General features: G+C 44.6%; 1 protein-coding gene across 16 annotated transcripts in view; it reads right to left on the reverse strand.

Annotated features, from left to right (window-relative positions):
- The window catches only part of ERC1 (ELKS/RAB6-interacting/CAST family member 1), a 520,764-nt gene that overhangs the window by 112,438 nt on the left and 391,372 nt on the right, over positions 1–16,954 (reverse strand). For all 16 annotated transcript variants that reach the window (XM_036301306.1, XM_036301299.1, XM_036301300.1 and 13 more), the window contains one exon: positions 16,468–16,612. In XM_036301306.1, coding sequence (XP_036157199.1) covers positions 16,468–16,612 — 145 coding nt within the window. The remainder of the gene's footprint in view (positions 1–16,467; positions 16,613–16,954) is intronic.

A 16,954-nucleotide genomic window follows, 5' to 3' on the forward strand; every position in this document is an offset into this window, starting at 1 on the left:
CAGCCGATCAAGGACTCTCTCTCATCACTGATGTTTCTAGCTCTCTCCCCCTCTCCCTTCCTCTCCGACATCAATTAAAAAAAAAAAATTAAAAAAACAAACAAACAAACAAACAAAAAAAACAAGAGTTAAGAAGAACTTATCCAACCCTCATGGATGACTTTGAGGGGTCCAAGTATTCAGTGGAGGAAGTAACTGCAGATGTGGTGGAAATAACAAAAGAACTAGAATTAGAAGTGGAGCCTGAAGATGTGACTGAATTGCTGCAATCTCATGGTAAAACTTTTACGGATGAGGTATTGCTTCTTACAGATGAACCAACAGTGGTTTCTTGATATGGAATCTATTCCCAGCAAAGATACTGTTAAGACTGTATACTTTCACTGAATTCAGGCCAGTGAATGAGAGCCAATAAATAGTCACCTAGGCTCCTACAAGTGTTTAATGTGACTCTAAATAGACAGTTTGGTATTGGTTTTGGGTTTGCAATTGGGTACAACTGTAAAGAAAATGGATGCATTTAAACACAGGACTATGAATTCAATCTCTTAGAAGATTTGTGATGAATTAACTAATTAAAAACTAGGGAGGCTTGGAAAGCGCACATTCAAAATTGTTTTTCAGAGAGCCCACAGTTTTAGATTTCAGCACTAGTAGCTTGCAATTTTACACAAATCCAAGAAAAATATCATATCTAATTCAAAAGCTCTATTCAGGAACATGATTGGCAATTTCATAAACTGTATTTTAAGCATTCTGTACCTTGAAAACCAACTACCACAAATACTGTTTTAGTACTAAAGCTCAACAATTTATGTAGTTAATTAAATTCTTATATTTTGTAGAACTTTTGAAATACAGGTGGAAAAAACCCTTTGTCCTCAGGTATAACAGATGTTCATTCTTCAACAGTTACTATTTTCCAGTAGCTTTTCAGACTCTCATCTTTATGAACTCTTCTTGAGAATGCAAATTCATTATTTTTTTAAATTAAAATATTATGGTGTCCAAAAACTATCTTAATAAATGTGGTGTAATATTTTGGGGGGCAGATATATATATATATATGCTGGTAATAGTATTTTAATACCAGAATTATTTTTAAGGGTAATTTAGGGTTACTAGCACATAGGTCTTCAAACTTGGTAGCATAATAATCAGCTTATCTGATTTCAATTACTGAGCTTTGAATCAGAACTCTCTGCCACAACCACTATTCATTAATCCAGTCAACAATCAAATCTAATAAAAGAGAAAGATGCAAATTAACCACACCTCCACTACACCCAAGTCACGCCCACCAGCCAATCAGAGTGACTATATGCAAATTAACCCAACCAAGATGGCGGCAGGCAGCCACAGAGCTGGAGCAAGCAGGAGGCTTGGTTGCCCTGGCGATGGAGGAAGCCAAGCTTCTCACCTCCCCTGGCTGGCTTTGGCCTCCGCTCAAGGCAACCAAGTTTCAATTATAGAAGATGAATAAATCCCAGATACCTGCTTCCAGCCAGCCTCCACTGGGAGGTTGAGTGGCTGGGGGCCGTGGCCAGCCTGCAAACAGCCATCAGCCACTCACCCAAACTGGCCAGACACCCCGGCATGACCCCCCACCCTGAAGGAGGTGTGGCCAGCCTGAAAACGGCTCTCAGCCCCTCACCCAGGCTGGCCAGGCACCCCAGTGGGACCCCACCCTGATCCGGGACACCCTTCAGGGCAAACCAGCAGGCCCCCACCCATGCACCAGGCCTCTATCCTATATAATAAAAGGGTAATATGCAAATTGACCCCAACAGCAGAAGGACTGGGAATGACTGGTCACTATGACACACACTGACCACCAGGGGGCAGACGCTCAATGCAGGAGCTGGCCCCTGGTGGTCAGTGCGCTCCCACAGGGGGAGCTCTGCTCAGCCACAAGCCAGGCTGATGGCTGCCAGTACAGCGGTGGTGGTGGGAGCCTCTCCCGCCTCCTCAGCAGTGCTAAGGATGTCCGACTGCAGCTTAGGCCTGCTCCCAGCTGACATCCCCCGAGGGCTCCCAGGCTGCCACAGGGATATTTGACTGCCAGCTTAGGCCCAATCCCCTGGGGAGTGGGCCTAAGCCAGCTGGTGGTCATCCCCCGAGGGGTCCCAGACTGCGAGAGGGCGCAGGCCGGGCTGAGGGACCCCTCCCTGAGTGCACAAATTTTGTGCACCGGGCCTCTAGTTTCTAAGATAATTGTTGAAATGAGAAGACATGGTTTGATATAAGATGGGGAACAGATTGACCTGTCAAGATTATAAAATAATTAAAAAATTGAGAGTAATCCTTTATGGTAATTTATATATTTTCACTGTAATTTTAAATAAAGATTGATTAAATTGTTCAGTCACTTACAAGCAATGTGACTGCTTAAATTATTAACTCTCTCAGAATCTCCTCTGTAACATGAGGATAACTATACTTCAAAGGGCTACTGTGAAGACTAAATGAGTAATTCAGTAAAGAACTCAAAACAAGGCTTAGCTCAATAAGTGTTAGATATTATCATCTGTGAAATGACTAATGGCATGAATACTGTTTTCTAGAAATGCACATAGTAGTACAGATAATTCCATTAGGCCATGTAAATTGCCCATGCAAAGGGCACTCACTAGTAGCCAATGTAGTTTATTTAATATTGCTCCTCTTGCCCTTGAATGCAAATATAATTTAATCCCATAGTCACTTTTAATAAGTATCCACATTAATTCAAAAGAGATCAAAAGAAGCAGTAGGAGTATGTTTTGTGGAATATATCTGTCTAACTCCCACCAAGAGAAGTTTAGTGGGGGAAAGGAGAACCACCCTGAAACCAATCTTTGTAGATTTATGCTTAATGGGATCCTCAGACCAAGGTCAATGAGCAAAGGAAACACAGTTATAAATCATGCCACCTGAAAGACCTAGAAAAAGCAAACAAACAAACAAACAAACAAAAAAAACCCAGACACAGACAATATTATGGTAATTGCCAGAGGGAAAGAAGTTGGGGGAAGGTAGAGGAGGCCAAAGCCGGGATAAATGGGAGAGGAAAGAGACTTGACTTTGGGTGGTGAGTGCACAATGCAGTGTGCAGATGATACTTTATTGAGTTGTACACTTGAAACCTGTATGGTTTTATTAATCAATGTCACTCCAATAAATTCAAGAAGGAAAGAGAGAAAAGAAATAGAAGCAGTAAAAACAGGAGGGGCACAAGCATAGGGGCAGAAAAGCTAGGTTGATTTATTTGCATTGAGACAATTCAAGAGGGATCAGGAAACTCAAAAGATTTATAAAATCCCTGTGGCATCATAAAAGGCAGCAGTCTGACAATAGGAAGGGCAAGTTAGATGTGATGCTAGAAAATAAGGGAAGAAAGAGTCTTAATCAAATTTTTGTGAAGAATTTTCCTACATCTGGAATTGATGACAAAAAAGATGGAACAGATGGATGAAAGAAGACTGGGAGGAATCCAGATTTCCCCATGTCTCCCAACCTCTGAACTTCACTTAACTCCCAAGCAAGCAGAACTCATCAAAATATAACGTTTCTTTGTATGATACAACAAGGTTTAAAGGGATAGTGAGTAACCATGATCTTTTTTGCAGCTTCAAAATGAAATACTTGTTACTTTCACAGAATAAGCAAATTCCTATAGACAGATTTAAACAATCCTTACATATGTGTTTTCTTATGGTTTATAATTGCTTCTTTTAAAACTATTTCTAATGTCAGCAATTATTAGATAATATAACTATAGGTAAATATATTGATTTGTCAAAACATGAAAAATAACTTTAGACCTTAAAATACATTATTATCTATCCATCCAATATTATAGATGAGGAAGATAAAACCCAGAGAGGGTAAGTTAGGTAGATTGTGGCCTGGTTTAATTTTAAACACACACACACACACACACACACACACACACACACACACACACACGTTAGTTGCCAACATTCATATCAAAAGATTTATAGGTAAGGGGGGTCAAAAATACAAACTTTACAGAAAAATAAGTCCTGGGGATGTAATGTACAGCATGATGACTACAGGAAATAGCACTGTAATGCATATTTGAAAGTTGTTAAGAGAATAAATCTTAAAATATTCTCATTATAAAAAAAAACTTTGTGAACTATGTGTAGTGATGGATGGTAACTAGACCTACTGTGGTAATCATTTCACAATATATACAAACTAGAGGCTCCGTGCACGAAATTTGTGCATGGGGGTGGGGGGGTGTCCCTCAGCCTGGCCTGCACCCTCTCGCAGTCTGGGACCCTTTGCTCCTTACTGCCCACCTGCTCGCTGCTTCTTAGTGCTGCTGCGGAGGTGGGAGAGGCTCCCACCACCCCGCTGCACTTGCCAGCCGTGAGCCCGGCTTCTGGCTGAGTGGTGCTCCCCCTGTGGGAGTGCACTGACCACCAGGGGACAGCTCCTGTGTTGAATGTCTACCCCCTGGTGGTCAGTGCGCATCATAGCGACCAGTTGTTCCGCCGTAATGGTCGCTTAGGCTTTTATTATGTAGACTAGAGGCCCGGTGCACAAAAATTTGTGCACTCAGGGGGGAGGGGGGTCCCTCAGCCTGGCCTGTGCCCTCTTGTAGTCTGGGACCCCTCGGGAGATAACGACCTGCTGGCTTAGGCCTGCTCCCGGGTGGCAGAGGGCAGGCCCAATCCCTAGGTGCAGCCCCTGGTCGGGCTCAGAGCAGGGTCGATTGGGGAGTTGGGGTGCCACCCCCTGTCATGCACAGAGCAGGGCGATCGGGAGGTTGTGATGCCACCCTCAGTCACGCTCAGGGTAGGGCTAATTGGGGGGTTGGGGCACCGTCCCGTCACACTCAAGGCAGGGTCGATGGGGAGGTTGCGGCGCCACCCCCTGTCACACACAGAGCAGGGCCAATCAGGGTGTTGGGGCACTGCCCCCTGTCACTCACAGAGCAGGGCCCATCAGGGGGGTTGGGGCTCTGTACCCTGTCATGCACAGAGCAGGGCTAATCAGGGGGTTGGGGCGCTGCCCCCTGTCACGCACAGAGCAGGGCCCATCAGGGGGTTAGGGCGCTGCCCTCTATCACTCACAGAGCAGGGCCGATCAGGGGGTTGGGGCGCCGCCACTCTCACACTCAGGGCAGGGCCGAGGGGGAGGTTATGGCTCTACCCCGTCACACACAGAGCAGGGCCCATCGGGGGGTTGGGTCACCGCACCCTGTCACACACAGAGCCACAGGGCGATCAGGGGGTTGGGTAGCTCCCCTGTATCAGGCACAGAGCAGGGCTGATCAGGGGGTTGGGGCGCCTTCCCCTGTCACGAACACAGCAGAGTGGATAGGGAGGTTGTGGCCCCGCCCCCTGTCACACACAGAGCCACAGGGCGATCAGGGGGTTTGGGCGCTGCCCCTGTCACGCTGATCCCGGTGCCAGGAGGCCTCGCGGCTCTGCTGATCCTGGTGCTGGGAGGCATATTACCCTTTTACTAATAGGGTAGAGGCCTGGTGCACGGGTGGGTGCCGGCTGGTTTGCCCTGAAGGGTGTCCTGGATCAGGGTGGGGGTCCCCACAGGGGTGCCTGGCCAGCCTGGATGAGGGGATGATGGCTGTTTGCAGCCGGTCACACACCCTTAAGGGTGGGGGTCCCCACTGGGGTGCCTGGCCAACCTGGATGAGGGGATGATGGCTGTTTGCAGCCGGTCACACACCCTTCAGGGTGGGGGTCCCCACTGGGGTGCCTGGCCAGTCTGGGTGAGGGGCTGAGGGCTGTTTTCAGGCTGGGGGCGAGTGAAGCTCCCAACTGCTCCTTTTTTTCTTTTTTTTTTTTTTTTATTCTGGGCCAGCTTTAGCTTTGAGGCTTGGCTCCAGCTCTTAGGCCTCCGCTGCTGAAAGTAGTTTTCTGGCCTTTGCTTACAATGTTGCGATCCTGATGGCTGAAGCCCGGGACTAAAGCAGGTTTCTGGGGTTTTGTTTAGCTTCTATATTTGTTACATAGTTGCTTAGAGTTGCAGCTCAGAGGCCTGCAGCGGCAGGCGGGGAACGTTGAAGTCCTCCGTCACTGAAGCAAGCAAGCCTCATGTTAGTTTCAAGCTGCCTGGCTGCCGGCCGCCATCTTGGCTGGCAGTTAATTTGCATATCGCCCTGATTAGCCAATGGGAAGGGTAGCGGTCGTATGCCAATTACCATGTTTCTCTTTTATTAGATAGGATATCAAATCATTATGTTGTACTCTTAAAACTAAAATAATGTTATATGCCAGTTACTTCTCAACTGAAAAAAAGATTTAATATAAACATCTGGATTCTCGGGAGGTGTTGGGGGAGATGGGTGCTTGGGTAACACAGGGCCCACATTTTGCATGGTAACAACAAGCTGGAATTCCAATGGCTGCCTCTATACACAAAGCATGTGGCTCCTACTTAATCCCAGTTTTCTCTCTCCTATTGTCTTACACACTTCACACACTATTATTTATGACTAGAGGCCTGGTGCACAAAATTCATGCATGGGGGGAGTGTGGGGGGTTTCCCTCAGCCTGGCCTGCACCCTCTCACAATCCGGGACCCCTTGGGTAGGGTCGCTAGGCCTGGCTGGTGATCAGGGCCTATCAGGGCTTTCCTTCCCCCGAATGCTGGCAGCTGGCCCCACCCCTGACCATAGTAGGGCTGCCCCCTCGCCCCCTGCCACTGGTTGCTTCCCTCTGCAGGCAAAAGGTGTGGGGTGCGATTGCTTGGCTGGCCCCACACAACCGCCACAGCATTGCTGGCCAGTGGCCTGGGCCTTCCTCTGTGAGGCGATCGATCGTGGGGCTCAGATTGATCGCGAGGCCCCCAGATCGCCTGGCAGAGGGAGCCCCACAATCGAACGCCCCAAAGAGGAAGTCCCTGCCCGCCCAGCTAGGGCTCTGCGATCCATCATTGTGCAGAGGGTGGCCTGGGCCTCCCTCTTTGGGGCGATTGTGGAGCTCCCCTTCTCCCCAATCAATTTCGCCGGTGGCCTGGGCCTACCTCTTGGGGGTGATCACAGAGCCCCCCCATCGATTGCCCCACAGAGGGTGGCCTGAGCCTCTCTCTGCAGGGTGACTATGGGGCGATGGCGGGGCCCCCCAACCAATCGCATCGCATCTACCTTGGCTGGCCTGGCGCCGGTGCGTGTCATAGCATGGTTGTCCGGAAGGTCATCCGGACGGTCGTTCTGCTGTTCAGTCGTTTGGTCTATTTGCATATTATGCTTTTATTATTATAGATAGCTGCTTGGCCCAAATAGCCCTGGGGTTAGGTGCTCTAAGGGGTCTGAATAGTACTTTGTAAGCTGTGAAGTGATGTATATTAGTTGATGGTGATATTACTGCTCAAGATCATATACTAAGTTATCAGCAGAGCTGGAGCTAGAGCTCAGGTCTCTTGACAGTCAGTTTAGTGCTATTTATATTGTATCACTGCTTCATACAAACAAGAGAACACCAACAGTTACAGGATGGGGATTCCTATAACTGAAGAAACAGACACACCAATGAGAATAATCTGGCTTAGAATAAATAAAACTGACAATTGTAGTATAAGTGAATAGTCTCTCTTTTTCTTTCCTCCTCCCCTCTCATGTTTCAACTTGTGCCCAAAAGAGGATGAATGTGTGAATAGAACAAAAGCATAGGATTGTTTTGCTAATGATAAGAAAAACAACTGATTTCATGACTATAAAATTCCAAACTACAAAGATGAGTCTTGAAGTAAAGATTAAAGTAAAGATTGAGCTGAGGAAGTAGAAGGCAATTCCAGAGGTGAGGACAGTAAAGGGAAAATGCTTACATCCCGTTCCTTTCAAATAAATCTGGATACCATCAGCATGAAAAATCTAGCTGATCTTAATGTTTGTAGTGGTTTAGAGGAACAAGTATATATAGTGATTTTTAATATATAAAAATCTAGGCTTGAAGGGAAACAGATCATTAAAAAGAGATTAACATTTTTATCTAAGTCAATAAGAGCTGTTAAATCAATAAATACAGACTGAATTGCAATCTTACTCTGTCCCCTTCTAAATACTGTAACCAGACAAAAGGCTTTCACCTTCTATGGTCACGAAACAGTAGCCACTATCAGGAGGTAATGTCACAGAGGCCAGCTAAAAGGGTGACATCAGTGTAAGCAGCAAATACAAGGGAAAGTAGGTGCTGTCAACTGCAACCTAAAGGCTCCTCCGGCAGTGCTAACACAATGTGTTCTCTGAGGAATGTCTGCTCAGTCAAGCAAAAGGTAGCTGGCATCATACATGTGTGGTGAACAAATGGATACTTGAATGCTCTCAAAGGCTGGTCTCATTATCAGGAATTTAAAATGCTTAGTGGGATAGATAAATGCCTACTACATTTTACTTTCCACCAACAGCTTCTGTGGCACTCAAGCTACTTTACACCTGCTACTTTATTTTTTTCTCTCTGTTCACTAACAACTCAGGAGCTCTTTGTAGCCGTACCCATTACTATTCTCCTTTTACAGAATGGAAAATAGTTTTATTGTTCTCTTTCCAATTTTAGATGTCACTTTTAAAATAGTTTTAATACTGTGATAAATGGGTTTTTCCAGTTGTTCCAGAATTGGTGACCAGGACCCAAAGCTAGAGATAAAGACAGCTTGCTAAGAGGTGACAGGAAAAGTACTGCTGTCCCCCAGTCCAACATGTCAGCACATGCCTTTTTGGTTTTGAGACCGGTGTGAGGATGATGCTAAGATGGGTAGCAGAAATCTTGATGTCACGGAGAGTGTATATTCATGCACAAAGGGCTCCCTTTGTCTAAGCTAAGTGAGAGGGGCTCAAAGAGAATTCAATCCTAAATCCTAGAGTATTCAATCCTAAAGTGTGGGTGTGAGTGCAATAGAAGGAGATTGGCATCTCATTCATTGTACCTACTTAGGCACCAGACATGTTGATGTGCCCTGTGCTTATCTAAGGAGGAAAACACACTGAGGCTAGATGGCAGGATGGACAGAGAAGCCCTGAGGCTTGGCAAGAATGCATGAGTTTCTTGTGGGTCAAGTGACATTACAGAAAACAATCAGGCTTGTGTCTTTTGGTTCTACTCTGACCCCAGGGGGTCAATGTTGGCGGGGGGGGGGGGGGGGGGGGGGGGGGTAGGGAGCAGCATTAGAGTACTGCAATAGTATCAGAGGACCGCAACACCAAAGGCAAAAGAAACAAGAGGAACAAAAGAGAACATAACTTGTCCCTTTCCTACTGCAGGCCCCTCATGTGAGCTGAGTAGGGAAGAAATGAAAAGAATTCTGATTTGTTGTCTGATCTGCTTTCTGAGGTCATAGATTTAAATAGTCTTTTCTAGAGTTTAACATAAATGTGGAATCACACAGTATGCATTTTTCTATGTCTGGATTTTCTTGCTCAGTGTTTTTGAAACTTATCCACATTGTTGTGTGTATTTGGAGTTCATTCCTATTTATTGCTGAACAGTATTGCATTGTATGTATATACCATGGTATGTTTTTTCATTCACTTGTTGTGGTAGCCAACCTTCAAGACAGCCTGCAATGATACCCATCTCCAGTTATCGAAACCATTGTGTTGTTACCTCCCATACTGTGGAGGGTTGGTCTGTGATCAATAGGATAAGGCAGAGGTGATGATAAGTCACTCCTGAGACTATATTATAAGAAGACATTGCAACCATTTTTGTAGTTATCCCATAATTCTGAAAAGTTATGCTAGTTAGGGATCTAAAAAAGAGGCATGTGTGCAAATGCTAAAGTCACAAAACTAGAAAGTGAGAGAAATAGAATGTATGCTTGGGAGTTATAATTTTCCTAGTGATGACAACTTTGGACAGGTGGGCATTTAGATGATGCTCTACAATGATCAAAATGTAAGATTTAAGAAAGACTACATTTAAAAAATGCTATATTATAGTTGTAGTATTAAAAAAAACAGGTAGAAAAAGGATAAAAAAGTAGCACTGTCCTGTTTATCTAAATACTCTGGGAAATACGTTCTTCCTCAGAGGAGGAGAACACTGCACTAGCTGTGTAATTCTGAACACAGCAGTCTGTTGTAAATGAAGTTGTTGGAAATGACTGAGAGCAAGAGCCATAGTTACTGAAATGCCACTTCACTCGATGAACCTGCATCACCTGCGGAATGGTTCTCACAATGGAACAGCTATCTTTGAAAGGGAACAGAAGTGGGGAGGGATCTAAGTGCTTTAGGTTTGCTACCTTATTTAATTTCATACCAACCCTAGGAGGCAGGTAATGTTGTCCAGATTCTAAGATGAGTAACATAAATCTCAAAAAAGTAATCTGTCTAACTGGTAAAGGGATAGCTAGAATTATAACCTAAGTCTGATTCATTAACAGGCTGTTACTAGGAAGAAAGACATTTGTTTTTGATTAATAAAATATGAGCAATACATAGTAGATGCTCAGTGAAATATGAAATGAATGGCCAAATAAATCACAGAATGCAGGATGATTTGCTGAGGCTGTCAGCAGAAAAAGATGGGGAGGCCAGGGACTATACTGTCTACAGGATGGCTTTGCCACATGTTTTAGGGCAACCAGTATTTTAAGCACTAGACTGAGAGATTCTTTAAGGAAAATATTGTGTCTTTATTCCTCTTGTGCCTAGAAAATGCTGAAATAAAACAGTATATTGTCTGGCATTTAATATTAACGCAAAGGATTACAAAATTGTAGTTGTAAATAAGATTGTCTAGATTCAAACCAAATCAGTTTTGGTTTGTAGCCTTTATCATTTAATGTTATCTTTGACTTTTAAAAACAGAAAAGAAACCACCTAGCCTGTCTTGAAAGGTCCAACCTGTCCATAACACATCTGTACAGAGCACACAGGGGCAGAGCCAGACTTCACCCTACCAGCAAATACAACATGGAGGCTGTAAAATTCTTGAGGTAAAAAGAAGAATATAATGCTGAGTGAAAGGCCATTTTGTGACAGCCGCTGTGGCTAAACAGACTGTATTAATGCTTCCCAGGGTTCTATCTGAGTTTACATTAAATCCAGAGCGGGTACTTGCCAATCACAGTGGGGGCTTCTTCATGACTTATAATCGGAACACACTGGTTGGCACCCACTACAGCACATCTGGAGTTTGTTAGACAGCCTTTAGTTTTTATGTTTGTCATTGGCCCTGGCTTCTTCCTCTGATGCAGCCTATCCAAGTGCTGCTTTACCATGAATGAATCAAGGAGACAAGTTACCCTGGGATGTGTATGTATGGGTATAAGTAAATCAGGACCATCTTAGCGGGTGACCGCAAAATCTGTAAATCCCCTGTTGCTTCACCTCTTTCTGACAACAGGAATCACACATGAATGCCAACAGCCCCTCAGGCAGTGGCAGGTCCATTTATTGGAAAGCCTGGTCAGTGCTGACTGCTTCCCTATTAGAAAATGCCTTTAGATTAAGACATTCCAGCAATTCAAGGACTAGAAGCTTTAAATTAAAACAACATTGATGTCATATCCACTTTCAAAAAGGTAGTACACACTTAGAGGAATTAAAGAATCAAAATTTATTTGGCAAGACCAGTTTCTTCTTGCTCACAGCATCTAAGACACATTTTTTAAAATTAAACTTATTGGGGTAAGATTGTCTAATATAATTATACTAGAGGCCCGGTGCACAAAAATTTGTGCACTGGGGGAGGGGGGGTGGTGTCCCTCAGCCCGGCCTGCGCCCATTCACAGTCCAGGACTCCTTGGGGGATGTCCACCTGTCGACTTAGGCCCACTCCCTGGGGGATCAGGCCTAAGCTTGCAGTCAGACATCCTTCTGGCAGCCAGGGAGCCCTCAGGGGATGTCCAACTAAAGGCTTAGGCCCCCAAGGGATCAGGTCTAAACCGTTAGTTGGACATTCTTAGTGCTGCCACGGAGGTGGGAGAGGCTCCTGCCACTACCTCTGCACTGGCCAGCCATGAGTCAGCTTCTGGCTGAGTGGCACTCCCCATATGGAAGTGCACTGACCACCAGTGGGCAGCTCCTGCATTGAGCGTCTGCCCCTGGTGGCAAGTGCACATCATAGCAACCAGTCATTCTGCCATTCAGTCAATGTGCATATTAGCCTTTTATTATTATTATACTAGAGGCCCGGTGCACAAAAATTTGTGCACTCGGGGGGGAAGGGGGGTCCCTCAGCCCGGCCTGTGCCCTCTCGCAGTCTGGGACCCCTCGGGAGATAACGACCTGCTGGCTTAGGCCTGCTCCCGGGTGGCAGAGGGCAGGCCCAATCCCTAGGTGCAGCCCCTGGTCAGGCTCAGAGCAGGGCTGATTGGGGAGTTGGGGCGCTGCCGCTGTCATGCACAGAGCAGGGCAGATCGGGAGGTTGCGATGCCACCCTCAGTCACGCTCAGGGTAGGGCTGATTGGGGGGTTGGGGCACCGCCCCCTGTCACACTCAAGGCAGGGTCAATGGGCCGGTTGCGGCGCCACCCCCTGTCATACACAGAGCAGGGCCGATCAGGGGGTTGGGGAGCTCCCCCCGTCACTCACAGAGTAGGGCCGATAGGGGAGTTGGGGCACCGCCCCCTGTCACACAGAGCAGGGCGGATCAGGGGGTTGGGGAGCCACACCCTGTCACACTCAGGGCAGGGCTGATGGGGAGGTTATGGCTCTACCCCGTCACACACAGAGCAGGGCCTGTGGGAAGGGGGGGCGTTGGGGCGCCGCTCCCTGTCACACACAGAGCAGGGCCGATCAGGGGGTTGGGGCACCGCAGCCTGTCACACACAGAGCCGCAGGGCAATCAGGGGGTTGGGGAGCTCCCCCCATCAGGCACAGAGCAGGGCTGATCAGGGGGTTGGGGCGCCTTCCCCTGTCACGAACAGAGCAGGGCGGATAGGGACTGGGGATCAAGCCAGCAACTGAGGTACATGCCCTTGACTGGAATTGAACCTGGGACCCTTCAGTCCACGGGCTAATGCTCTATCCACTGAGCAAAACAGGTTGCAGCTTAATTCATTTACTTTTAATATATGTGTCTTTATATTTAAAGTGGGTTTTGTTTTTGATTCACCCTCATAATCTGTCTTTTAATTGGTGCATTTATGCCACTGACTTTCAGAGTGCTTACTGAAAGAGTTACTGCCATATCAGGTGGCTTCTGGGGCGGGCGTGCCTTGCCGCCCCGGGACCCGCCGATCTTGGGTCCTGGGTGGCAAGGCACGGACGGCTGCTGGGGCTTCTGGGGCAGGTGTGCCTTCCCGGGCAGCCGGCCTGCCCTGGATGGCAGCGCGCTGATGGTTGGCGCTGTCCCACCCTGCCTGCAATATGCAAATTAGCCGCCATCTCTGTTGGTGGTAAATTTGCATATCACGCTGATTAGCCAATGGGAGGTGTAGCGAAGGTATGGTCAATTACCAAGTTTGTCTATTATTAGACAGGATAGGTTTCAAGTATACAATTCTGTGATACACCATCGTATATTGCATTGTGTGCCAACCGCCCAAAGTAAATCTTCCATCACCATATATTTGGTCCCCTTCACCCTTTTCTATCCTCCCCCGTTCCTCTAGTAACCACCATACTGGTGTCTATGTCTCTGAGTTTTTGTTTACTTGGCTTTCTTGTTTGATCATTTGTTGCTTTCTGTTGTATATCCCACAGATGAGTGAAATCACATGGCTCTTGATGTTTTTTGTCTGCTTATTTCCCCCAGCATGATGTCACAAATAAGATGTGGTACATAAATACAATGGAATACTACTCAGTCATGAGAAAAGATAAAATACTCCCAGACACATTTTGAGAGGACAGGTATGTGAAACTTTATATGGAAGGGAGGCAGAAAAACACTGTTAGGAAAGACTCCTAAGAACTACTTTATCTTTCTCCATATATAGGTCACATCACTACAAAATATTCAGAGCCTATAGTTGGATGTAAGATATTAGGAATTTTTCAGTGACTCCTTTCTAATATTATAAATTCATGGATTAATTAATATCATAACTCTTATCTATTGAAACAATATAGTCTTGAGAGCCAAGTCATCAAAAGCCACTGTGAATGAGATACAGTATTCTAGTCTGCTAGACTTGTTATTCTTCGTTGTGTCTCAGCGTGGAGGGAGCATGAATTAATGTAATAATTTGTCTGTATTTTTAGGCCTAGCTACTACTTAAGAGAACTGATATTGCTAAATATATATACTCACAAACTAGTGAAAGTCTTTTCTCAACAATATCCTTCTAATTCATATTATCAGCTCCCCTGCCTTTATTGAGGTATAAGTGACACATATAAATTGTATATACCTAACGTGTACAATGTGGTGTTTTCTTTTTCTATTTTTTGTCGTGTTTTAATATAAGTATACTTTGTGAAATAATTATCACAATGAAGCTGACATTTTCATCACCTAACACAGTTACTTTTTTTTTGGTGTGGTGAGAACACTTAAGATCTATTCTCTTAGCCAATTTCAAATATACATACAGTATAGTGTTAACTGTAGTCACCATGCTATACATTAGATCTCCAGAACTTTTTCATCTACGTAACTGAAACTTTGAATCCTTAAACCAGCACCTCCCCATTTCCCCCCCCATTTAGCCTATGGCAATCAGCACTCTACTCATATTATCAGCTTTGATAAACCAAATTTCAATTTTGAACTACTATATAGATTATCTTTAATAAGCACATTCTTTCTGTTTTACTTAATAGGCATCCAAATATTGGATGATGTCCTTTGCTTGTGACAAATTATTTTAGGACACTGGAAAAGTTTTCTTTCATTTGTAAATGAGCAATGGGTTGTTTCTGCTGGTCATCTATCTATATACTATAGAAAAGGGACATTTTTTGGTATTTTCTCAGCTTACTGTGTAAATACTGATTCTTGTTAAGTTGAATATTAAATACTAGAGGCCCGGTGCACAAATTCGTGCACGGGTGGGGTCCCTTTGGGTGGCCTGCAAGGATCAGGCCAAAACCCACAGTCCAACACCGCCTGCAGCTCCCACCTGCTGCTCCCACTCATCCCAGCCCCACTGTGCCTGCTGCAGGCTTACACTTGCCAGCCAAGAGCCCTACATCTGACACCCTCCCAAAGGGAATGGCTTGCGGGACTGGGCTGAAACCGGCTCTCCAACATCCCCTAAGGGATCCCGGATTGCGAGAGGGTGCAGGCCAGGCTGAGGGACCCCACTGGTACACGATCGGGCCAGGGAGGGACCAAAGGGGGGCTCCAGGGAACGTCCGGCCCATCTCGCTCAGTCCCAATTGGCCGGACCCCAGCAGTAAGCTAACCTACTGATTGGAGCATCTGCCCCCTGGTGGCCAGTGCACATCATAGCAAGTGGTTGAGTAACCTTAGCATATTACTAGCATATTACGCTTTGATTGGCTGTTTGGTTGTTCTGCCGTTTGGTCTATTTGCATATTAATCCCATGTAATAATCCTTTTATTACATAGGATTATGCCAAAAATGATATCAATTGATAACTGATCTCCCAAAATAGGAAGAAGAAATCCCTTCACTTGAAAAACTCGTTCTCTAATTACTTCAGGCGGAAGAACAAATCTGGGCAGCCTAAAGGCACAGAAAATGTGACTGAGAATGCATTGATGATAATGGAAGATGGGATTGCAGGCACTGAAAATCATACAGGAATGGCCAATAAAGAGCGTTACTGATATGGAAGGAGAATCAGATTTAAAAATTCAGCTTTCTCCCTAATTTCAAAGATGAATTTTTTCCTCTAATTTTTAAATTGAGGTAAAATATACATTAACATAAAATTCACCATTTTATCCATTTTAAGTGTATAAGTTCTGTCCATTAAGTATATTTACACAGTTGTGCAAACATCACCAAAGGACAAATTTGTAGCTTTTATTTTCACAGATCAAAGGTCTTACAGAAATATTAATCATTAAATTTGGGGAGCGTTTAGGTTGGAAAAGGGCAAAACTTTGTTCTTACCTTTAGAGACTACCCAGCCCTGAATAACTGAAAATCATTTAAGTAACAATATTTAGTGCATCTGTAGTAGGACTCTAATTGGATATAAAAATAAGCCTTTTCCATTTCAAATGGGCAGAATTACACTAATTTCATCCAATCATTGCACAAAATTAAAAAACATTCTCATAGAAGACTTGTGATATTTTCTAAACCAGTACTCTTACAAAAATACTCGGCATTTACTAGACATAGCCAGAGATTTGTGAAGATGAAAATCCCTGCTTATGAAGATTATGCAATATAGAGATGATATATCATAGAATTGTATACTTGAAACCTATATAATTTTATTAACCAATGTCACCCACTGAATTTAATTTTAAAAAGATATGAAAGTCCTAAAAAAATAAGAAAATTAATTAGATACAAAGACAGATGTCTTCTATGACAACAAGGCCTAATATGTAAGCCAGTAAAGACATGGGTGGAGAACTGTGTGAAAGCTGGTCCCACTACCCCTTCTGGCATTTAATTTTACCTGCTGCTTGAGTTGCTGCACCAGACGATCCTTCTCCCTCTTTAGTGCTGCCACTTCCTCTTGGGTCTTTTTCTTAGAGGATGAAAGTTCCAAAAGAGCTATATTGGCATCTTTTTCACTAATGGCAGCCAGGAGAGCTTCCTGCCTGAAAAAGAAAGAAAATGCCAAGACTTCCATTTAATCTTCACAATTCTTTGAAGTTACTATTATTACTACCCCCATTTCATGGGTGATGAAACTAAGGCTTAGTGAGTTTATGTAACTTGCCCATGTTTACACTTGAAGTAAATGGTGCAGCCAGGAATCCCATTTAGATTTTTCTGATCCTAAATGTCTTTATCATGTTGTTATACTGACATCTCAATAAAGAGTTCCTAGATACAGTTAAACTTAAAAAGTAAACAAAATTAAAGATTTTTTTAAAAGTAAGAATAATCTTGTCAATTTTTGATAACTATTCAGTAGTTTCCATGCAAAACAAGACATT

This window comes from Myotis myotis, unplaced genomic scaffold (assembly GCF_014108235.1).
Source record: "Myotis myotis isolate mMyoMyo1 unplaced genomic scaffold, mMyoMyo1.p scaffold_m19_p_3, whole genome shotgun sequence".
Classification (NCBI taxonomy): domain Eukaryota; kingdom Metazoa; phylum Chordata; class Mammalia; order Chiroptera; family Vespertilionidae; genus Myotis; species Myotis myotis.